This window comes from Hemitrygon akajei, chromosome 1 (genome assembly GCF_048418815.1).
Source record: "Hemitrygon akajei chromosome 1, sHemAka1.3, whole genome shotgun sequence".
Taxonomy (NCBI): Eukaryota; Metazoa; Chordata; class Chondrichthyes; order Myliobatiformes; family Dasyatidae; genus Hemitrygon; species Hemitrygon akajei.
The window spans coordinates 88,033,484-88,059,057 of NC_133124.1; the positions used below are offsets into that span (position 1 = coordinate 88,033,484).

Sequence of the window (25,574 nt, forward strand, 5' to 3'; positions counted from 1 at the left end):
TGCTTTATATTATTTTGTCCATATTTTTGATCATATCATTATATTAAATTCTTTCTGTGTAATTCCTGGTAGTTCACACTAAAATGTTTGGGAATTATCAATTACTAGATAGTTTCCTTCAAAGATTTCTTTCATCTACATTTGTCATTGTATCCTCCCTCTTCTCATGAGGATCTATTCCACTTGTTAATGCCTATGGAGGGTAACTACATTTTGACAGAGTTAAAATTGTGGAAATACAACTCTGCCTAGAGTAAAATTGGTAAATTGGTTTATTATTGCCACATGTACTGAGGTACAGTGAAAAACTTAAACATGTCATTTGTGCAGACAAATTGATTGCCTCAGTGGGAAAATAATAACTGTGTGCAGAATAAAGTGTTACAGTTACAGAGGAAGTGCACTATGTGCAATATTAAAGTGCAAAGTCATAGTGAGGTAGATTGTGAGATCAAGGTTCCATCTTATTGTACTAGGAGACAATTCAATAATCTTATAACAGTGAGGCAGAAGCAGTCTTTGTACCTGGTATATTAAATTATACAGTAGTTATTGCACAGGATTACAATTCTACTCATTAGATCTGTACTGGGAGAGTCCCTTATCCATGCTTTCCCCATAATGCTGCATCTCTCTCTCTCTCTCTCTCTCTCTCTCTCTCTCTCTCTCTCTCTCTCTCTCTCTCCTCCCTCCCTCCCTCCCTCCCTCCCTCCCTCTCTCTCTCTCTCCTCTCTCTCTCTCTCTCATTCTGTTTCCACCAGCCTGCCTGTGGTGAATTCCAGATGATAACTCCTGCCTGCATTAAAAATCACCTTTTATTCATATTCACCATATATCATTTGCCCAAAATTTTAAATACTAGGTCCCTGGAACTTAATCCAGCAACTAATGGGGGAAATTACCAGTTACCCCATCTAAACAGTCCTGATCTTATAAAACAATCCACAGCATCACAATTCTCACTTACAGCTGGAATCCTTGATCCTCAGAACTAACTAGTAAATTGTTTCTGAATCCTCTCTTCATATACTCCTAAAGTTATGTGACCAGAATTGGATGTAATACCTTACTTGTGGCCAATCCAGTGTTTCATAAAGACTCAGCAAAACTTTTCTGCTTTTGTTCTCCATGTCTTTGTGAAGCTTCATTAATCACTTCTCAGTATGTCCAGCTACTTTCAAGGGCTTATGCACAACTACTGCCAGGAACTTTGTTCCCACAAACCTTTGAGAACTTTGCCATCTACTTAAGATTTTCTCTCCTTATCCTTTCTGTTAAAGTACATCACTTCACATTTCTCTATATTAAGTTTCATCTGGTCATCAATCTGAAATTTGTGAACTGTTTTTCATTTTCCACAGTTACTGCTGAGTATCTCCTGTATTTTGTGTTTGATTTTTGTGCCAGGGGTCTACTTGTTCCACAGTTGTGTTCTCTTTAAGTCCATTACCAGTCCACCTGACGGTAAACCACAATCCTAGTCCCTTCTGCATTTTGAAACATGTACCTTACATGTACATGTTTAAGTAACTCATAAATATCAAGGAAAGCAGTGGCCCTAGCATTGACACTGGGTTATATATTTGTCTCCCATTCTCCAGGGTGATCTAAAAGTGTCTATCATTACACTTTGTTTTCTGCATTTAAGACAATTTTCCATTTTCTGTTTCCAAACCGTCAATTCTGTCTATCTCAGTTCCAGTAACCTACTTTTAATGTGGTATTTCATCAAATACTCTTCCAAAATTCATATAGATGGCACTCACAGAATTTACACTGAGTAACTCTGTTCCCTCATCAGAAATCCAATCTACTTAGTTCAACAGATTTGCCTGTAACTAATCTATTCCAGCTTACAGTTAGCTCTTTCAAGTGTTCACTAAGACTTTCCTGATTTCATGTTTCACCAACCACCAGTGTACCTTTTGTTCAAGACACTTCCATTAATTCTCTATCCGCTGTGGAGTGCTGGCTTATGGAAGTTCTGGAATCCTTTCATATGGGTGACGGGTCCATTGCTTCAATGTTCACGGTTATGTAGTAAGACTGGCTGACTAATCATTTCATCAACCTTCCCCAGTATAATTTCAAGTGTCATATTATTTGGCCAGTCATTTAGGAACAATTTGTTTCCAAGTTTCTTACACCAGGAACACTGCACTGGGAACTTCTCAAGCCAGTTAACAGGATGGTTTTCAGACAGATAACTAAAAAGAGTGCAAGCTCTTTTTAATGTTGTTACTTATGACAAAAATACCATAAATTACTAGGATTTGTGTAAAAATGCTCTGCCACTTCATTTTGACTATGGCGTAACCACACAGCAAGCCTCAAGCCAATCATCATTTCAGCAAGATCACCTTTGGGGCTTTTGAAATCTCAATCATGGGCTGAATTAAGGGTGAATCAAGCTAGAGGTGAAGTCATGCTGTCAGAAGCACTCAGGAGGTGTTTCGCATGAATATACAAACCCCATTCAGCAGCTCTTCCACATGGAAACATCTGATGTTTCTGAAGATGAACCCATAAATCTGGACAGGATTAGTCTTACCTTAGGATCTATTAATGGCATAGGTCACCCTCAAAAAGAGGATTTCACTGATTTTCATACATTTTGACCCACTGCATGATGATTTAGAATTAAGGATTAATATCAAACCATTTCACATAATAGCTTCTCCCCAATATAGAACGGCAAGAAACAATTTCCAATTAATAATCAGAATTTTCTTCCCAATATAATAACTAACAAGCAAATTTCTTCTACCTGACAGGTGCACCTCTGCTCTGGGCAGGCTTCAGCAGAACAGTCACAGTACTGTCAGTCTGGTTCAATGGTGCATCATTATCATATGTGGGCATGGATGGTGCTGAAAATGGAAGAAAGAAACACCTGTATTGTCAATGTTTTTCATTGTCAAAGTTTCTCACATACAGAATTTGAAAGCTCATCATTATTCTCACCAGCAGATGATAAAATCACAATAGTGCAAAATGCCTATCTGCGCAGTATAGCTTTGCAGTCATAACTAACCTGGCAATGATGGCAGACTTATTAGAAGAACCATAAAACAAATAATGGAATACAAAATGACTGAAAACTGTAAAGGATGGAACACCATGAACTTCAGTTCCTTTCTCACTGCTGTACTTTCATCTATATCCAAACCCTGTCAAGAGCACTGAATGTCAATAAGAGTCACAGTTTGAGAGTGGCATTATAGATTTTAAGAGGTGAGTTCCTCAAGTTGCAAAGATTTCTTACAACAGAGCAAGTGTTATAAAAGGCATAGGTAGAGAAAGTAGAAGCTTTCCCCCAGGAGTCTAAAATTTGAGGACATAAATTTAGAATAAGGGATAAAAACATTAGACCATAAGATCATAATGATATAGGAACACAATGGGCTATTTGGCCTATTGAGTCTGTTATACTATTCAATCATTGCTGATTTATTTTAACCCTTACATTCTCTCATGCCTTTAACCACCTTTACCAATCAAGGACTTATCAATCTCTGCCCGAAGTATAGCCAGTGACTTGGCTTCCATAGCTCACTTGTGGCAATGAATTCCACAGATTTACCACCATCCTTTTCATCATAGTTGTAAAGGGACATCTCTTTCTTCTGAGGTTGTGCCCTCGGATCCTGGACTTTTCTACTAATAGAAATATCCTCCCTGCATCTACCCTATCCAGGCTATTCAGTATCCAGTAGTTTTCAATGAAATCAAACCCCTGCTTCATCCTTCTGAACTCCACTGAGTACAGCCCGAGAGCAATGAAGTGCTCCTCATATATTTAGAAGTGATCGCGATCATTCAAAGTTTTTTTCGCTTGAGGATGGTTAGAATGCACTACCTAGATGAGTGCTGGAAGCAGGTACCCTCATAGCATCTAAGAATTATGTGGATAAGTATTTGAATTGCACAGACACAGAAAACTGCACATCAAGTGCTAGGAAATGGGATACTTGATGGTCAGTATTGGGATAGAGGACCAAAGGGTCTGTCTCTGTGTTGTATGACAATGACACAGATACACTCCTCATGCTAAACTATCAGAGTAGTTATATACGTCATGCTAAAATATCATCATAGTTACACACTTCACACTAAAATATCATTATAGTGACACACCTCACGGTAAAATATCATAATAGTTACACTAACTTGTGTTATACTAGCTGTTATTTTTTCTGTTTCACATTCCAAATTGATGAACATTCTCTCAAGCACATTTCAAGTCAATAGTACTCAAAGTAATATGCTCTTAAAAACAACCGTGGTTTTCTCTAACACACTTACAGTCATTTACTTACCCTAGTGTAAGATATCCAGCCACTGTTGCTCCCCATATAACACACCCCCAGCTGATTTACTGTAATTGATGTCAAAAGGCTAATAAGAATTTACTGTATATATAGACTGCACCTTTTGATAGTTTTGTAGAGTCAGGACATTCCATGTCATAAAATAAAAAACACTAATTTGTAACACTGAAGTAATTTAGTTCTGTAAAAATGCACTGGATTGCAATAAGTAACTACACAACTTTGATTAAAGGGATATATCATCACTTGTTGTTTTAGACATCTCAACAACTTAAATATTTTGCCTTGTACAATTTCAGCTGAAATGCTCTGTCGAAACGAAAGTACCTTGACAGTCCCTACACATTGCAAAGTAGTAAATAATTACAAGAAGGGAAATTGCAGATTTAAGAGAAATTCCAGGTCTAACAGTTATTTTCATAACTACCTTCCCAGACAAAGTTCAATAAAAAGACTAATGTGAATTTTCAAGGCTCCCAGCATTTCAATGGTTCCAAACGTACCTTGAAAATATCAAGTAACTACATTGTAAATAATTTCATCATACATAGTAAGGAGATGCATCGAATTAAATGGTTTGCAGTAGACTATTATTTTGATAGGTTTGTTTTAAGAAGTCTTCAATGCCATCTCCTTCTTGGAATATAAGATTATAAGGCAAAGAAGAGGACCATTTGGCACCTTCTGTACCAGCTTTGCTCTTCAGTAGGATGGCAGATCTGATCATGGCAATACATCCACTTCCCAGTCTCTTTTCCCTAATTCTTGATTGCCCTGTATTCCAAAATCATTTCTTTCACAGCCTTGATTGTATTCAATGCCTTAGCTTCTATAGCACCTTGGGACAAAGAATTCCAACAATTCACAACTCGCCTTATTATCTGTCTCTTAAATGGTCAGCCCCATATTCTGAAACGGTGCCTCTTAGTTCTGTATCCATTAGAGGGGGGATTCTTCTTACCAGCAGCCCCCATGACAAATTCCATCAGAAACCCTGTAAAATTCTGATAATCCAGAATGTTTGGAACTATTAAATATTATTCCTAATAATACCCCCAAAAGACTTTAATTTCACTTTTTGCTTACATTTTTTACAGAGGTAGAGTACATTTTTCAGTGAACTCAGAAAGCCTAAAGGTATGCAGGCACCAGGTTCCTATTATATCTTACCCTCTCGACTTAAACACGTGCCCTCTATTTCTCGATTCATTCTCATTATTTTAAAGTCCAAAAATTATTGCTCCAACCATCTGAAGCTTTCTTCATTATTCCTACACCCTAGGGAGTAACCTAGCTAACCTTTAATTGCCTCTGATGCAAGGACATCTCTCCTTAAATAAGATGAAAACTCTTATTTTCTCTAAAGTGGTGTACAAGCTTAGCAGGAATTGCATAAAATTTCACTCCATTCCATTTGTAATAAAGGCCAAATTGCAGTAACATTTCTCACGAGGTGAGTTAGATCAGGTCTTTTGCTATGTTGTTCAAGTGGCCACATTTTGTTGACAACCGCAGACTGTGAGAGTGAGCAGTGTTGTTTTAGGGGCTTGATTGACAATGTTCAATCCTTTTCTGAACACAAATCTCACTTGAATGCACTTTCAGAGCAACGGTGGCTGAAAGTAATTATGAAAAGGAATGCTGATTTGCTGTCTCCTCTCTCCTGAATCTAAGGTTCCTGTAAAATATACTTCAGTGAACTGCATGTTAAAGCCAATTGTGAGATTGTCATATTTGTTGGCAATGGAAAGAGTAGAGATTAATAAATATAGAGACGAAGTAAAAGATCTATAACAGAGTTTAAATTGGTTATGTAATTGCACATACATGTAGTCAATCAGCAACACTGATAAATGTAAAATATCACATAAAGATTGAAGAGAATATATGCTGAACATAAATCAGGCTCAGAACCAGTAATGGCTATGCTACTGGACTAATAATCTGACAGAACATGAGTTGAAACCCTACTCGGGCAGTTCTGCTTTTAAGACTCACTCTACAAATCATTTTTGTTTTCTTCCAAAAGCAAAGCAATCACAAGCACTTGATCTACTGTTAAATAAATAAAAACAGAATGCAAAAGAGTAAAACTCCCCAAAGACCCTTTGAATTCAAAAGGAAAGAACCAAGTCTGCTGCACTCTATAGATTCACAAATATATCTAATTGTTTTAAATGTTTGTATATTTTCTCCTCCCTCATGAATCAATGGCTTTTGTAAAAAATAGTTGTGTGATTTGTTCTTGAAGCCAATTATGAAGTTGTTACATTTGTTGACAGGCAAATGGGACTAGGTTAGTTGGGGCATATTGGTCAGAATGACCCGTTGGGCTAAAGTTCCCTTTTCCATGTTGTATAATTCTATGACTCGATGAACAGAATAGACATACTAGCAGGAAACTATAAAAAAAAATTCTCTTCAACATCTAGACAGGTAATTGGATAGGAAAGGTCGAGAAGGATATGGATCAAGGTAAATGGGATTAGTGTAGATAGGCAGCTTGATCAGCATGGGTGAATTAGACAGAAGGGACTGTTTTGATGCTGTATAACTCTGAATCACAGTGAAATAATATAGTTCCTTGGAGAGACCCACCTGAAATATGTATTAGGCAAAAGTTTGATCTCCCTGCATTAAAAAAAGGATATAATTACAAGGAATGGAGTGCAATAAAGTTTAACCAGGTTGATTTTTGGGTTGGGAGGCACTAAGCAAGCTAGAACAATGATCGTTTACAAGAATGAGAGCTGACCTCATGGAAATGCAAATAGAGCGATGGAGGAACACAGAACATCCTCTGTGTGGACTGTCTAAAAGCAAGGTTCAGCCATTCAGGACATTGATTCTTCACTGTGGAGTCTCAGCCACTAATTGTATTCAAGACAGGCATCAAAAGATTTTTAAATATTAAGAGGATTCATGAAAATAGATTGAGCATAGGAGAATCGCATAGAGGTAAAATATTAGCCTAATTTCACTGACCAACAGAACAGGCACAATGCCCAAATGGACTTCTCTTGCATCTATTCCTCATGTTATGTTCTTACCTTCTCAACCATCTGTGTTATCATTCAGAATAAAGCAACACAATGGGCGAATTATACTGAATACTTTATTGACGTTAAGCAAAAGTGAAATGTACATTCGTCATCCAACCAAACACCCTCAAACAGATGGCTTCACATCTTTGTTAAGAACAAGATAAGAAAAGTTCAAAAAGTAAGACTGGGGCTTGCTGTATTTCTTTTCTAGAATTTTGTTTTTAATGTAAAACAAAACAGAAATACTCAGTAATTCAGGCTGAATCTGTGGAGGGAGAACAGACTTAATGTTTTGAGTTGAAGCATCAAATGTGTTTTGCTTTGTAGATCCTCCAAAAGTCGGAACCTTAAGCATTTTTCTTTCCTCTGAAACAAAATGTTTAACGCAGATGATATTCAACAGAAATACATATGAGAACGTCTTGGGATGTCCATACCTGATATCTTTGTAGTGAAGGACTTTGTGATGGGGAGCCCATAGCCTTTGACAGTGCTGGCACGAAGGGTAAATGAATAGGTTGTTCCTGGGTGCAAGCCAACAAACAAGTGATGGGTCTCATTTCCTAACTTGAACACTCGACCGCTTTGGTTTGATAAGTCAATCTCAGGCTCAAATGAGCTGATGGCATTGTAGGAGACCTGTTTGGGGAGTTATAAGAAAGCAGTGTTAAAATAGCTGTGGAGTTGAGAAGTGATTGTATCATTATCCAGTAAGACCTTTTGGCATCTGTCAGGATTATGACATTACATTTCTGAAAAATCTAGAATCAAATGTGCAGAATGTACAGCAAATCAATAATCTTAACAAATTATTACTAATACATATGCAGAACTATTTTCCATTAAACAAAATAGTCAAGGTTCCTCTTTAAAACCTTGTCGTCATGGGATACAGTAGTGTCAAATTCCAAATGCACAATTAGTATATTTTTTATTCTTAGTCAACTCATAGAATATATGCAGATTGATGTCCAGCAGCAGTCATTTCATAGATCAGGATGGTTAAATTAGTGATTTAACATCTATGCATTTCCAGGTAATGAACAAACCATCAGAATTTGATCTTCTTTGATCTACCGCCTACTGAGGAAAACTGATATCAACAATAAAAATGGTGGTTAATACAGACCACAGCAGCAATCTCTCTCCAAAGTCAGTCAATCTTAAAGCAACTTTCAATACAGAAGTCTATTTAATCACATTTCAAAAAGTATTGTCAGGTTCAGTCTTTCCCTCCTACTTAGTTTTCCGAATAGCTGTGTAAACTAGCCAGTTTGGTTCCACATCTGTAAATGAATCTGAAGAAAAGGTTTGTTCATTCAGCATTAGAGCAAAGTGTTTTGCCAGTCAGCAGATTATCTATGTCCTTCACATCATGAAGATGAATTTAAGTTAATTGAAAATGAAAATAAGACGTAGGAGCAGAATTTGGCCACTTGGTCCATTGAGTCTGCTCCTCCATTCCATCATGGCTGATTTATTATTCCTCTCAAACCCATTCCCTTTCCTTCTTCCTGTAACCTTTGATATTCTGGCTTATCAAAACTCTATCAACCATCTGTAGCAATGAATTCCACAGGTTCACTACCTTCCGGCAAAAGAAATTCGCTGTTTAAAATGGATGCCTCTGTGCACTCCCCCATTGTAGGAAACATCCTCCCTTCATCGACTCTATCTAAGCCTTCCAATTTTTGATATATTTCAATGAGATTCCCCTCATTCTTCTTAACTCCATCGAGCACAGGCCCAGTCATCAAACGATCCACACGTGTTAACTCTTTTATTCCCAGAATCATTCTCGTGAACATCCAAAAATGGATGGAGATGAATGTTCCATTTCCTATTTGAATTCTGGTAGGCCATAATTTCATGAGGGGTAATATGCAAGGCTGCCTGACATCATATAGTTATTCAGTGCAATTAAGGAAGTGTGCGTATATCGTAAGTGTACATTTATCTGTTTACATGTCCCTCCCAAAAGTAACTATGTAATTTTCTGCAAATGCCCTTATTTCATGGCTACAAGCTTCTCTTTGAACAGTGCTTATGTTTCCATATATCAGCTTTCTCCAGTGAACAGCAGTAGGCTATTTTGTTCAGTGTGGCACCACAAATAGTAGCGACATTATGCCTCCCCAGCAGAGGCATTCATGCACAGAAACGTCAGTGTGTAGAGGTCAGAAACATGAATATCAGTTGCTTTCTTGCCCTATTTATTCCAGAAACCAAATGCACTTCCCCAGCTGTAAATTACAGATCAAAATTCAAAGTTCAAAGTAACTTGATTTTCAAAGTAATGTATGTCACTTTATACAAACCTGAGATTTGTTTTCTTGCAGGGATGCACAGTAAATTCAAGAAACACAATAGAGTCAATGAAAGACCACATCCAACAGGACAGACGAACTACCAATTGCAAAAAGACAACAAACTGTGCAAATACAAAATAACAATAATAAATAAACAATAAATATGATGAAGAATCCTTGAAAAAGAGTCCATAGGTTGTGGGAACAGTTCAGTAATGGGGTGAGTCAAGTTGAGTGACGTTATCATCACTGATTCAAGAGCCTGAGGTTTGAGGGCTAATAACTGTTCCTGAACCTGGTACTGTGGTTCCTGAGTCTGCTGCACCTTTTAGTGATGGTAGCAGAGAGAAGAAAGTGTGGCCTGGGTGGTGGGGGTCCCTGATGATGGATGCTGCTTTCCTGTGACAGAATTCCTTGTAGATGTGCTCAATGGTGGGGAGGATTTTACTTGTGATAGACTAGGTCATATCCACTACTTTTTGTTGGATTTCCTGTTCAAGTGCATTGTTGTTTCCATACCAGGCCGTCATGCAACCAGTTAATATACTCGGCATCACACATCTATAGAAGTTTGGCAAAGTTTTAGATGTCATACTGAATCTTCGTAAACTTTGGAGGAAGTAGAGGTGCTGCTGTACTTTCTTCATAATTGCACTTATGTACTGGGCCCAGAATAGATTTTCTGAAATGATAACACATAGGAATTTAAAAATACTGACCCTCTCCACCTCTGATTCCCCGTTGAGAACTGGCCCATAGACCTCTGGTTTTCTCCTTCCGAAGCCAATAATCATCTCCTTGGTCTTGCAGTCATTGAGTGAGAGTTTATAGGTGTGACACCAGTTAGCCAGATTTTCAACCTCTCTTCTATATGCTGATTCGAGACCACCTGTGATTTGGCCTATGACAGTGATGTTGTCAGTAATCTTAAATAACGGATTGGAACTATGGTTAGCCACATAGTCATAAGTATAAAGTGAGTAGAGCAGGGGGCTAAGCACACAGCCTTGTGGTGCACCCGTGCTGAGGGAGATTGTTGGGGGAGAGGTTGTTACCAATCCAAACTGACTGGGGTCTACAAGTGAGGAAATTGAGGATCCAGTTGAGGTACTGAGTCCAAGCCCTTAAAGCATATTGATTCGTTTTGAGGGATGATAGCATTGAATGTTGAGCTGTAGTTGATAAAAAACATCCTGATGTATGCATCTTTGCTGTCCAGGTATTCCAGGGTTGAGTGAAGAGCTAATGAAATGGCATCTACTGTGGGACCTGTTGTGCCAGTAGGCAAAATGAAGTGGATCCAAGTTGCTTCTCAGGCTAGAGTTGATATGTTTCATCACTAACCTCTCAAAACACTTCAACACAGTGGATGTAAGTGCTAATGGACAATATTCATTGAGGCAGGTGGTTCCTCAGTCTGCTGAAGAGAGAGGTCATTGATACCGGTGAGTACTCCAGCCAGTTGATTAGCATTGGTCTTAAGTATTTGGCCAGGTACCCCATTGGGGCCAGATGCTTTCTGAGGTTTCACCCTCCTGAAGGATACTCTCATGTTGGCCACAGAGACTGAAATCACAGGGTTATTGGGGGCTATGGGAGCTCATGAAGTTTGCTCCATGTTTTGACAGTCAAAGCGAGCATAGAAGGCATTAAGCCCATCTGAGAGCGAAGTCTTGCTGTCATCTGTGTTGCTTGGTTTTACTTTGTAAGACGTAATAGCTTGCAAGCCCTGCTACAGCTATTGAGCATCCTTCGGTGATTCAAGTTTGGTCCAGAGTTGCCATTTCGCATGTGGAACTTTCCGGAGATCATATTTGGACCTCTTGTATCTTAGCTGGTCTCCTGAATGCCACTGATCTGGCCCTCAGCAGATTGAAAAACTCATGGTTAATCTTTGGCTTCCGGTTGGGGAAGACCCCGAATGTTGTTGTGGGGACACACTCGTCTATTGCTTTTATGAAGTCCATAAGAATTGTGATGTATTCATTCAGATCCTCTGATGAGTCCTGGAACACAGCCCAGTCCACTGACGTGAGGCGATCCCCTAGCCATTCTTCTGCCTCCCATGACCCCCTCTTTGTTGTCTTCATCTCGAGCCTTGCTCATTAGCGTCTGCCTGTATGCAGGTATGAGAAGGACAACAAAGTGATTAGATTAGCTGAAACACGGTCTGGGCATGGAATGGCAGGGATTCCTTATCATGGTAGAGCAGTGGTCGAGAGTGTTGGGGCCGCTGGTGAAGAAGGTTATAAGCTGATGATAATTGGGCAGCAATTTTTCAAACAAGCTTCGTCCCCGACAATGATTTGAAATGCGTCGGGATGGGCTGTTTCTTGTTTGGTGATGGCAGCATTCAATATCTTGAGTGCTTGTTTAACATCAGCTTTTGGCAGCATCTAAACTGAAGTCAGGATCATGGAGGAGAACATTCTTGGTAAGCAGAGCAGATGGCACTGAATCATTTGATGTTCCACGTCAGAGGAACAAGAGTATTACAAAACTACCACATCTGAGCACCACAAAGAATTGATCATGATACACAGACCCCCCACCCCACTCGCCCCACTCTTATCTTTTGCCTTCTCAGAATCAGAAGTTCAGACAACCCACATTTTGAGAGGCCTTTGTGTCTTACCAATGTGTCTGGAGTGAGCCATGTTTCCATGAAACACTGAATGCAGCAATTCCTTATTTCCCTCTGATACAGCATTCTTGCTCTTAGGTCCTCAATCTTGTCCTCCAGCAGCTGTACATTTGCTAACAAGATGCTGAGTAGAGTCCTCTAAAGTTCGGTATCCTTCTAGTCCTCATTAGCTCAGATGATACTGTTAGTTTGTAACAGTACCATCTGGTCCAGGAATAGCTACTTTCCTACAACCATCAGGTTACTGAACAAACCTGCACAGTTCTAGTCCTACCTCAGCAGCAGGACATTATTGACCACCTCTTGCATGACTATAGACTTATTTCTACTTATCCTTTCTCGTGTCTTGTTATGCAGCTTTTTGCTTCACAGTCTTGTACAATTTATGTACAATTGATTGTCTGTGTTTTGTCTGAATCTTCGTGCCTGTGATGATGCTGCAAGTCTTATATTGTATCTCTACCACACTGTTCTTGTTCACGTAACAATAAACTCACCATCTGACTTCAGACTCAATGCAAAACATCATCACTGTATTCTGATTCCAAAATTCAGTCCTATCTATTCAGTTAAAACAAATCTACTTGACACACTGAATTCATCTTTGGTTGCTAGTACTTGATGTGTGAGTGACGCTCAGCCATTTGCCTCTGTTCATCTGGTTTCATTGGCTTCACAGAATCGAACACCAGGAACTGAACAATTCTCTTGCATTGTTAAGCTTCAGCAACCAAAGACTGCTTACATTCATACATTTTTTTTTAAAAAACTGCTGTTTTATTTTTCTAAATTTAAAATTACTGCAAGAATACAAAATAACAAGGCAAAAAGCAAATGCAATGTTCACACATGAAGAAACAGAGCAAAAAGGTGCAGTCCACAAATAAAATTGGTATAAATGTGTTGCAACATGGGGTGTCTGTTTCACAGATTCAACTAATGGAGGCTTCTTCAGTTGTTACTGTTTCATTCATCAACAAGACAAGACAACTTGCAGCAGTCTAAGTACTTAGGACTGAATACAGAACTAATTTTCAAAAAAATAGTAGATGCAGTGAGGTGGAATATTGTGAAGCAAACTGTAGAGAATCTGAACAGTTCTTTTTCTATCCATTGTCACTTTCAATGAAAGTAGATGAGGGGCAGGCACCGCGCAGGCAAGTCTTTAAATATTAAAATATAGCTGTTCCCCTTCATTTAACCAAGCTTTCCGGGCCTTGGGAAAGCATGTAATTGAAGGTAACACCTTGAGGAATGTGATTTTGCAGAATGGCTTGTGGGGTGGGAAGAGCAGGAAGACATTCAGATCCAACACACCATCCGTAAAGTCTATCACCACCCCTAAAATTTGTCAACTCTCTCCATTCTATCATTTGTTCCCAGCCTATTTATTACCAGATCATGATCTGAGTACTCTTTGCCCCTCTTCCACCCAATCTAGATTCACACCTCTGTCTATCCCCTATCCTTATATGCACACTATAGCCAAGGCAGTAGATGAATACTTCTCTTCCTCAGAATATTAAGGACGTTTAGCATGTTTCCGATGACTTAAAGAAGCACCATAGAAAGCATCCTATCCGAATGTATCTTGGCTTAGTGTGACAACTACTCTTCTCAAAACTGCAAGAAATTACTGAAAGTTGAGAATGCAGGCCAGTCCATCACACAGACCAGTCTCATATACTTTGACTCTATCTACACTCCCTGCTGACTTGGAAAAACAGTTAACTGAAGGGTCCCACTCACCCACTTATTCCCTCCTCTCCCCTCTGCCAATGGGCAGAAGATATAAAAGTTTGAGAGCATGTACCACCAAACTCATGGACAGCTTCTATCCTACTATTACCAGACCCTCATATGCTAAACGGTGAATTGTTGATCTCTCAATCAATCTCATCATGCCTCTTACACTTTGTGTACCTGCACTGTACTTCCTCTGTAACTAGTGTAGTATACTCTCCATTCTCTTTCCTTTTTACTACCTCAATGTACGGCATGTATGGCATGATCTGTCTGCATGTCTGCAAAGCAAAACTCTCAGTGTGACAATAATAAACCAGTATCAATACCAACACCCCACATTGTCACATGATTCTTTGCATTCTCTAACACTTTTAACAGCTCTTTAACACTCCGATTGTGAAGCCTGCAAGTTTTCTAGCCTGCTTATGAGTGGGGACACCTTACAAATAAAATTTGTAAGGCTATTTGTTGAGCCTGCTTTTCCAGATTCACATCTTCACTGCAAAAGAAAATCAGCAGCACCCTCAGACAGAGAACTTGCCTCCTGGTTAAAATCCAGCCCACAAGCAAAAGACATACAGAGAGAACCAATAACTCACACATCCAAGATACCTGAAAGGCATTCCTGCAGAAACACAACAAATTAAAATTAAATTGAATCCTCTGAGTACAGAACTAGTGAATTAGGGCTTTAGTGTGTAGCACCATGGAGTGTTACAACACTTACGAGACCAATGTGCTCAGATATACAGTAACTAAACAAGCAGGTGACCATCTGATAACTTGCCAGCCATAGAAACACAGCGAAGTAGTATTTTTTTATTGGCTGTCCATGGAAGTAATTTGGATAAAGTTATATGTTGCACAAATGTTGAAGCACCTGTCTTCCTGGATGGTGGACCTTAAGTATACTTACAATTTGCTATAGTTCTAATCTTAGCGGATTTGCTTTGGGACGAGGAAGAGATGGAGCAATGGTGTGAGGAAATGCTCCCCTTCCTTATACGTATAGTATGAGGGGGGGAAACATGGAGCAGATGCAGTGATGCTGATATTATGTCCCATTTTTGCATTCATTGAAGACAACTGTCTATTTTGCGAAGTTTAATAAGCAAGAAGTGGGTGTATTGCAAGGAGGGGGAGGTTGAGGAGGAGGGGAGGATGGGAGTAAAGGAAGGAATTTGATATGATGGAATCCCATCCAGTACTTCAAAATGGTGTTAATCATCATGGATGATGAACTAGCTTTACACCACAGTTTGTTCAAAGGTCTATAGATTAAAAAGATTATAACTTGTAAACTGTAAGTTGAACCTAGGTACATGTAGGCTGGGTTAGAGATCAATTATCAGTTCCATTTAAGCATTTCCACTTCAGTATGGATAAAGAAATAAATTATTTGTGGGTATAAATGTAAGTAGAAATCTCCCACTTCAGACCCATTGCCCTACCTCTTCTCCACACTCTCCCTCAGCTTTTTATGCTCAATATTTCAGTGAGAGCATTCCAACAGTACAATAGAGTTTCACAACCACAGGCAACAAAAGGAAACTTCAATAAAAACTTTCTCAATTGACTAAAGTTCTTACTTTTAATATGGATCTGTAAGATCATAAGTTTGCAGGGGCAGAGAAGAATTGGCACTCTGGGGAGTTGTTCCCTGCTAATAGTCCTGGACTTGAGTACATCAGTTTATATCTACAGAGCCTCCCCCACCCCCAGCCCAAAGTAATACCCAAGACATACAATTTTAATTTTAGTCGGTTCTATACACACTCCAACAAGATCCTCTGTTAGTCTTTAGGGCTGAAAGAGTAATCAGTCCTGTCCTGTTCTGACCCCTCCATAGACTTGACTTGTGACCTTTTCCACACGAGCTCCAAGGTTCCAATTATCTCCTTTGGAACCTGTAAGTGTTATAAGGCAAGGTTTCTCCTTCTGCAAAAAGGTTCAAAAAAGAGCCTAGAGAGACAAGTTAAGCCTACAGTCAATGCATTGTCATTTGCAAGACTCATATCAACACACGTCAAATGCAATTCAAATCTACCAACATAAACTATAATCCCACTAGAGTTTGAATCAATCAGCCTGTCTGCCTCCTGTAAAACTGTGGACAATTCCAAAGAGAGATAAAATGTGTCCTCACTTTGTAACAAATACAAAACTAGCCCCAACACAATGGTTTGTTACTGTGTCCTTCACATCTGGAATCTGGAGTCAATCACTGTCAGAGTTGTGGGATGTAGCATTTTATGTGCAATTCTCAGCTCGGAGGACACTGTATTTAATAAATGTAAATAGCTTTAGTACACTCTGGTGTGTGCATGTCTATGTTATGATACCATAATTTACAGCAAAGCTGCCCATTCCATTCAGAGCTTCAAGTTCCTAGGTGGCAACATCTCTGAAGATCTATCCTTGACCCAACATATTGAAGCAATTATGAAGAAGGCATTCCAGCGGCTATATTTAGTTAGGAGTCTGAGGGGATTTGGTGTGTCACCAAAGACTTTAACAAATTTCTACAGATGTACAATAGAGAGAATTCTGATGGCATCACTGGTACAAAGACACCAATAACCAGGAGCAGAAAAAGCTGCAAAGGGTTGTAAACTCAACCAGCTCCTTCATGGGCACTAGCCTTCCAATCATTGAGGACATCTTCAAAAGGCAATGCCTCAAGGAAGTGGCTTCCATTACAAAGGGCCCTTGCCACATGGAATATACACACCTCATTATTATCATCAGGGAAGAGGTGTAGGACCATAAAAATGCACACTCAATATTTTAGGAACAGCTTCTTCCCCTCCATCATCAGATTCCAGAATAGTCCATGAACTCATGAACACGACCTCACTAATTTTTGATCCTTTTGCATTATTTATTCTTTTGTAATATATATTCATACTGCAATTTATAGTAATGTTTATGGATTGTGCTGTACTGCTGCTGCAAAACGGCAAATTTGATGAGTATGTCAGTAATAATAAACCTGATTCTGATTCAGAGGGTCCATGAGGCCTGTAAGGATTAACTCTGCACAGTGGGGAGAGATGCTTTGAAAGAGGTGAAGGCTATATCTCTGTCTGGTGAAGTATCTTTGACAATTACTGTCTTGAATTCTACCTTGCAATCCCTAGTGTTTGTCATACTTCATTGTTAGTTCTCTCCACATGGTGGATTTATAGATTCTAAAAGTGGGGTTCCTCCGTATTCTTCCCCTCTACCATCAGATTTCTGGACAGTCCAAGACCCATGAACTCCACCTGCCTATATCTCTTTTGCGGTATATATTTATTATTCTAACATGTAGCAATTTTAAATTCTTGCACTGTACTACTCCATAAAACAACAAATTTCATGACATGTCAGGAAGAATAAACTTAGAAACATAGAAACTAGTTCTAATTCTTACTCCTTTGTACTTATGACCCCATGTTAGCAGATGTTGAAAGTCATCTGTGGATTTAAGTATAATTCATATATATTGCCCCTATTTAAAGTATTTACATCTTATTTTAAGAAGAAGACTGAAGCTTTACACATCAGAAATATAGGCCCAGCACATAATGGAGCTGGCCATCTTGCAATAATGCCTATTAGTTAGATTTGACATGTCACCCTTCAGCTGTGAAATATTTTGTCCTGTAAATTTTTAGGAGCGTAAGTTAGAAGTGGCATGGAAAGGGTAATGGGGCATCCTGTGGTGTGATGATTGATGGGACCATCCATTTACTTAACCAATGAGATCTCTTCCCCTCTGCCATCAGATTTCTGAACGCACATTGAATCCATGAACACTACCTGATGACTTTTTGATGCACTACTTATTTAACCACACACACACACACACACACACACACACACACACACACACACACACACACACACACACACACACACACACACACACACACACACACACACACACACACACACCCTCATCACCTCTGAATTCTCTCTATTGGACATCTGGTGGCATAATAGATGGCATCACCATGCAATTGGACATCACCAGGGCCTGACAGGATCCACACCTGTTGGCTGAAGAAACTAACAGCATTACATACATGGCTTGCAGACCAAATGAACCTGCTGCTTGAAGCTCCCACCCTGATTGACTAACTCAAGGAAGTATTCATGATGAAGAATCCTCACAAAGGAGCATCACCATAAAATACTAATCTATAGCCTGCCTATCAACAACATGGAGGCTCCTATCAGGCATTATAGCCACCAAGCTGAAGGAACATGTGCGTAAATTCCTGAGCCCTGCTCAGACGATTGGTAACGGAACCAGACACCCAAGCACCAGCTACTGGTAGATAAAGCAGTCATGCAAAACTGAAATACCAGGCAAACTAACCTAAGAACAGCCTGGATCAACTACCAGAAAGCATTTGACTCAATGACTCCCTGGAATGCCTATTCCTCTACAATGTCAACAAGACACTAAGGACCTTCATCAAGAACTCAATGGGCTGTTGGAGAACAACACTAGAAGTTAACTCAAATCCAGTAGCATGATTGACCATCAGGTGTGGAATATACCAAGGTAATGCACTACCCCACAGCTGTTCTGCAAAGGCTTGAACATCCTCAGTAAAATTATCTCAAAGAGTGGATATATGTACAGATTCAAGAGTGGAGCAACCTTCCGTACATGGATGACATCAAGCTGTATGAACCACGAAGACACAATGAATGCTGCAACATCCAAGTACCTCCAAAGCATGAGGCAGGTCCTAAAAAGGTAGCTGAATGGAAAAAACAAGATCAGAGCCATCAACACATTCACCCTATCAGTCATCAGATACCCAGCCACAATAGTGTGCTGGCCAAGGAATGAACTGGAAGCCACTGACATCAAGACCTGGAAACTACTAACAATACATGGAGTTGTAATAATACCAGAGAAGGTAGTGGAGAATGACAGAGCTAAGATCCTGTGGGACTTCCAAATACAGACCAATAAGCAGGCACTGGCCAATAAACCGGACATAGAAATATTGGACAAGGAACAGAAGAAAGCAATAGTAATTGAAGTGGCAATCCTGAATGACAGAAACATCAGGAAGAAAGAATATGAAAAGCTGGAGAAATATCAGAGCTTGAAAGAGCAGATTGGAAAAGATCTGGAAGGTTAAGGCCAGAGTAATCCTGGTGGTGATAGGAGCACTTGGAGCTGTGACATCTGGACTGGGAGAGTGGCTCCAACAAATCCAGCTCAAAGACCATCAAGAAATTTACTGATGATACAACTGTTGCTGGTAGAAACTCGGATCGAGATGACAAGGCGTACAGGAGCAAGATCTACCAACTAGTTGATTGGTGTCACAGCTGCAGCCTTGCACTCAGTGTCAGTAAGACGAAAGAGCTGATTGTGGACTTCATGAAAGGTAGGACAGGGAATACAACCCAATCCTCATAGAAGGATTAGAAATGGAGAGAGTGAGCAATTTCAAGTTCTTGGGTGTCAAGATCTCCGAGGATCTATCCTGCTTCCAAAATACCGATGCAACTATAGAGAAGGCAAGAGAACAGCTATATTTCATTAGGAATTTAAAGAGATTTGGCTAGTCAACTAAAACACCCAAGGACTTCTATAGATGTACTGTGGACAGCATTCTGACAGGCTGCATCACTGTCTGGAATCTGGTCAGGGTGGAGGGGGGCCTACTGCACAGGACCAAAAGAAGCTACAGAAAGTTGTAAAATCAGTTAGCTCCATCTTGGGTATAGTCTCCATAGTACCCAAGACATCTTCAAGGAGCAGTGGCTCAGAAAGGCAACATCTATTATTAAGGACTATCATCACCCAGGATATGCCCTCTTCTCATTGTTACTGTCAGGGAGGAGGTACAGATACCTGAAGGTACACACTTACTGAATCAGGAACAGCTTCTTCCCCTCTGTCATATGATTCTAATTGGACATTGGACCCATGAACACTATCTCACTTTTTGTTATGTATTATTTTTGTATTTACATTATTTTTAATCTAATATATATATATTCACACACACGCTTACAATCATTGATTTATTTATTTATGTTTTTTCTCTTTCTATATTATCATGTACTGCATTGAACTGCTGCTGCTAAGTTAATAAATTTCACGACACATGCCAGTGATAATAAACCTGATTCTGATCTCGGTCCAGAAGAGCACACTGCCAGGAACAGCAAGGATACTGCACTGAACCTTCAAGCTTTGGTAGAGGATCCGACATTGATGGAAAAATACATATACATACCACCCATCGGGGTAAGAAAAAGTATATACACATACATGTATATACATACTTACTGTAAATCGCAGTCTTTACTATTATGTATTGCATTGCTCTGCTGCCACTTAACAACAAACTTCACAACATATGCCAGTGAAATTAAACCTGATTCTGATTCTGATCAGGCCATTAGAAGATAAGCAGAACGGCAACAGAGAATGAAGTAGAATAAAGACAAAAGACAGCTGGAATCTCGAGCAACAAAAAACCTGCTGGAGAAACCCAGTGGCTCGAGCAGCATCAATGGGAGAAAAAGAATTGTTCCCTAAATTCTGGGCAATTTCCAAATTTCTGAAATAGAGTGAATTGGCGAACAATCAGATGGAGCAAGAGAAATAAACCAAGCAAAGAAAATCTGTAGAAGAAAACAGTTAAAAGCGATACAGGGAATCATGAGAAAAGAATCTCTCTGAGATCAATGAACTTCCAGGTTAGTGAGTCTCCATGGTTTTCATTGTTGCTCTTCTGATTCAGAGAAATTACTTTATGTTGAAGGACAATGAATTTCCTTACTAAAATGGTGCCTATACTGAAATGTAAAAATTCTAGTTTTTATTACAAGTTTCAGAGTATTGTGCGAGTTTGGAAATTTCTTCCACAAAGAGTGGTGGAAGTAGTCTTTGAATATTTTTAAGACTGGTGCATTTAAATTTGCAATTAAGCAGGGATTTGTAAAGTCACCAGATGTAGTAGAATGCACAGCTGAAGTTACAACCAGATCAACAACGATCTTACTACAGTAAAACCCTGTTAATCAGTAGAAGGTTACCAAGTGGTCAGTATATGCAATAAATTGTCAGAGGAGATGGTTGAAGCAGGTACATTAACAGCATTCAAAAGATACTTGGGCAAGAATTGGAGGGATATAGGCCAAATTTGGGCAAATTTGACTAGCTTATATAGGAATCCTTGTCAGCATAAATCAGTTGGGCCAGAGGGCCTACTTCTATGCAGCAAGACTCCCAATCAGGTACACTCAGAATTTGCTGGTGTTGGACTATTCTCTTCTTCAAGCCAATGTTACACATTAAAATTTTGGTGAAGCTGATATGTTTCAAGAGAGAGCATGCAACAGAACCAGATGAACTGAAAGGGAGTGTGTGAATCGAGGCCCCAGTGAGTGGATGGGGGACTGTGAGAACTAGAGTGTAGGTGAACGGGAACTGCAAACCTGATGCACCATCAATAAAACTCTCGGAGACGGGAGGCGAACGATAGGCTTTTATTAGCAGCAAAACGGAGCACAGCATCCTGGAGACTGAGGGGGGAGCAGTGCCTCCAATCGCCTTTATACAGGGGTCTGTGGGAGGAGCCACAGGAGCAGTCAGCAGAGGGGCGTGTCCAGACAGGTATACATGGTTTACCACAAAACCATCACCTGATGAGCCAGATGCCAAACTAATGGGATTTCCAAATGGTCTGATAAGAGAATCCCAGGGCTTTACTGGATAGAGCAACTGTGAGGGGTCAAGTCCTCTGCTCCTACTTCCTGTAGGCACATTCATGTCTTTGTAATTTTACTGACTGTTAAGATCTTTTAGCTCTCTACAAGAAAATGTGTTCAGAATTTGCTGTCAGGCAAATTAAATCTACAAAATAGTTGGAATTAATAATTCTGGGAAGGTCTTAACAGGGCTTCATGTATCACTTATGTTACAGTACTTTCCGGATTCAATGGTTTATTTAATGGTGCTGTCTCTGTAAGACCAACGTATACCTTACTAATTTATAATTTGTCACCACTTAATTTACAGTAAGTGGAACATTGTAAGATTCACGTCTTCAAGTGGCTTCTGCTACTTTATTAGATCATTAATGATGAGAATCTTAACTCTATTTATCTAATTTGATTTCACTTCACATAATGCCTTAACCTACATTTAAGAGGCATTCACACAGACACACAAACATGAAGGAAAGGAGGAATTGGCATCATGTACAGGCAGATAGGATTAGTTTAATTTGACCTCACGATTGCACAGACATACATTGTCCTGCACTGTTCTGTGTTCTAAACAAATCTGTCAATCTCTACTGTGAAATGTTTAATTGACTAAGAATGCATAGACTGTCAGGATACACAGTTCCATATCCCCATTGCCTTTTGTACAAAGAAATGTTTCCTGACATTACCCCTGAAATTCTCACTGCCAGTTTAGAGTGAGGACTTCTCTGACAAAATAGCATCTCTTTATCTCACAATTCAAAATGCTCAGAAAGACGCAAATCGCCTGACATTGAATCAATTCTCCAGAAGAGTGAATTCAAAGGAATCGTCCCAAGTTGTTCCAGTGCAACACTGGCATCTATCCGGCAGTATGGGAAATTGCCCCAGTCTGTCCTCTGACAAAAAAAGACATATCTAATCTAACCTAACCAATTATCATTCTTTCCTTCTATTCTTAGGTACTTATTCACTAACTCAAATTGTGCTATATTTGGATTATTCAGCTCTTGATCTCATTAAAGCCTTAGTATAAGCATCAGGATAGTGTTTGAGTGTAGTAACAATAACAATATTTGATTAGTTGTGTGATTACCCCACAGGGTTTGCTGATGACACCCTTGTTGTTCATCATTTCTATGAATGAACTGGATGCAAATGTACAAAGCTTGATCAGTAAGTTTGGAGGCAAAATGAAATTTGATGTTAGGGATAGTGAAGAAGGTTATCATAGGTTACACGTGATTTGATCAGTTAGGGAAGTGAACTGAGGTGTGCTAAATGGACTTAACTATAGATAATGTGAGATGATGCAGTTTGGAAAGTCAAAGCAATGTAAGATAAGGTGGATGGCAATAGTCTTTTCACCAGTGCAGGGGAGTCCATAACTAGGGGGCGTAGGCTTAGGGCGAGAGAGGTAAGATTTAAAAAGGACCTGAGTGACAGCCTCAGGACTTGCACCACCAGGTTCAACAACAGAAACTACCCCTCAACCATCAGGATCTTGAATACACTCACTTGCCCCATCATTGAAATGTTCCCACAACCAATGGTCTCACTTTTAAGGACTCTTTATCTCATGTTCTTGCTAATTATTGCTATTTATGTATACTTGCATTTGCACAGTTTGTTGCCTTCTGCACTCTGATTGATCTTTCTTTGATCCTGCTCTATTTACTATTCTATAGATTTGCTGAGTATGCCCACAGGAAGACGAATCTCAGGCAGCGTTGTATACGGTGACATATATGTAATTTGATAATAAAATTTACTTTGAACTTTGAAGCTTTTCATGCAGAGAGTGCTGAGTACATGGAATGAGCTGTCAAAGGAAGTGGTTGAGGCAGGTACAGTGAAATCATTTAAGAAACACTTAGATAACAGCCGAATATGTTGTAGAAGTCAGAGGGGTAGGTCTAATAAGCTGTAGCTTCAGCCTACACCCTTTCGGTCTCTTTTAAAGAACATCTATGTTTTTTTGTTGTAATTTTGACATATGAAATCATTGCTATGAAATTATTGTTGTAAATGATGCTTTTTGTAATGTTTGTACTGACAGAAAAAAATTAATTCCATTCATTCATTCATAACTAAGGAGGGACAAGACTATGAGGGATATGGGCCAAATTGCAGAAAGCTGAGACCACTGGGTGGGCACTGTGATCATTGGGTTGAAGACGTGTGTGTGTGTGTGTGTGTGTGTGTGTGTACACGCGCAGGAGAGTATACTGAGATGTGGGTCAAATGCGAACAGATGGAACTAGCTTGGGATGAGCACCATTGTCAGCACAGATGATTTGGGCTGAAGAACCTGTTTCCACACTGTTTTGCTCTCTGACTCTCTGTCTTTCTGTCTCTAGCATCAAGAAGCCACTGTTAACCTGTTCTTAAAATCAAATAAGATATCTCATTGGCTGAAAACATACCTGTGGCTGCTAGAGACCAATCCCAGGATATCACTACAGGAGGTCTGGACCCAACTACTTTCAATTGTTTTATCAATGAACTCCTCCATCATTAGGCTACATAGGGAGACTCCCTTTGATAACTTTAGTATACAATTCCATCCTCATTTTGTATATTCGCTTACAACATATCCTATATGGAGACTATTCAACCAACTGAGACCTTGCTGGGTCTCAGTTTCATCGTATTAACTCCATTCTCCCATTATCTGTCTGCCACATTAACTCTCCCCTGACTCTCCTGACATTCACCTACACCAGGGGGAACTTACATGAGTCAATTAACCTATTTACTGACACTTCTTCGGGATGTGTGAGGAGACGGGAACATCCAAAACGCACACTCAGCAGTCGATAACAGAACATGCAAACTCCATCCAGACAGCGCCTGATATCAGGATCAACCCAGGTCAGCAGAGATGTACGATTCCTTGCACTACAGATTTGTTCTAACATGTGTACCATAGCAAGGCAATGGCCATCTCTGGTTACTGGAAAACCACCAATGCCATAGCTTTATTCAAAAATGGCAGGAAGCAATTCGTATTATTGGAGAGATTCAGAATAATTTATTAAGGATACAATAGCAGAACCTTTAGAAAACTAAGGCATTCCTTCCTGAAAGAGAAATTTAGATTAAATATATTAGGAAGTATCACCCAGAGTAGACAGAGGGGAAGTTTATAGTGAGAAATTAGAAGATATATTTGGATTTTCAATAAGTTTTTATAAGTCTACACAGAAGGTCACTTTGCAAGATGAGAGCTCATGGTAATGGGAAAAAGACAGGGACCAAAGAGTAAGGATGTGGAGACTGCTTTGAGGACAACAGTGTGCAACAGTGGCTCTGGCTGGAATATACACCGTTGAGTGATTTGGAGGAAGGAACTAAATGAATTGCTCCCAGATTTACAGCTGATACAAAGGTAAGGGAGAGGGAAGCTGTGAGAATGACACAGAGTTTGGACATTGACAAGCAAAGTTGGATAAAAGGTTTTGGTTAAGGGAAGAAAATGCACTGTAGCAGCAAAAAAACAAATTTCACAATGTATGTCAGTGATAATATATCTGAAAGCTGCAACACAAAGGTTTTATTTTGAGCCTTGTACATAATACACAGAAAACTAGCATACCGTGCAGCAGGTAAACAGGGAGGTTAATGGACCACCTGGCCTTTACTTCAAGATATTGTAGCATAGAGGAAGGGAACTCTTACTACAATTGTATAGGCATGAGTGAAGTCTAGTTTAATCCATTTAGAAAAAACAAATTATCATTGGAGACAGTTCGGAGAAGGC

The 25,574-nt window shown here is 39.5% G+C and overlaps 1 protein-coding gene across 14 annotated transcripts in view; it reads right to left on the reverse strand.

The window, feature by feature from the left end:
* LOC140728571 (receptor-type tyrosine-protein phosphatase mu-like) overlaps positions 1 to 25,574 on the reverse strand; it is a 994,862-nt gene that overhangs the window by 320,248 nt on the left and 649,040 nt on the right. For all 14 annotated transcript variants that reach the window (XM_073047511.1, XM_073047621.1, XM_073047608.1 and 11 more), the window contains exons 10-11: positions 7,813 to 8,014; positions 2,768 to 2,870 (exon numbers count right to left, since the gene is read on the reverse strand). In XM_073047511.1, coding sequence (XP_072903612.1) covers positions 2,768 to 2,870; positions 7,813 to 8,014 — 305 coding nt within the window. The remainder of the gene's footprint in view (positions 1 to 2,767; positions 2,871 to 7,812; positions 8,015 to 25,574) is intronic.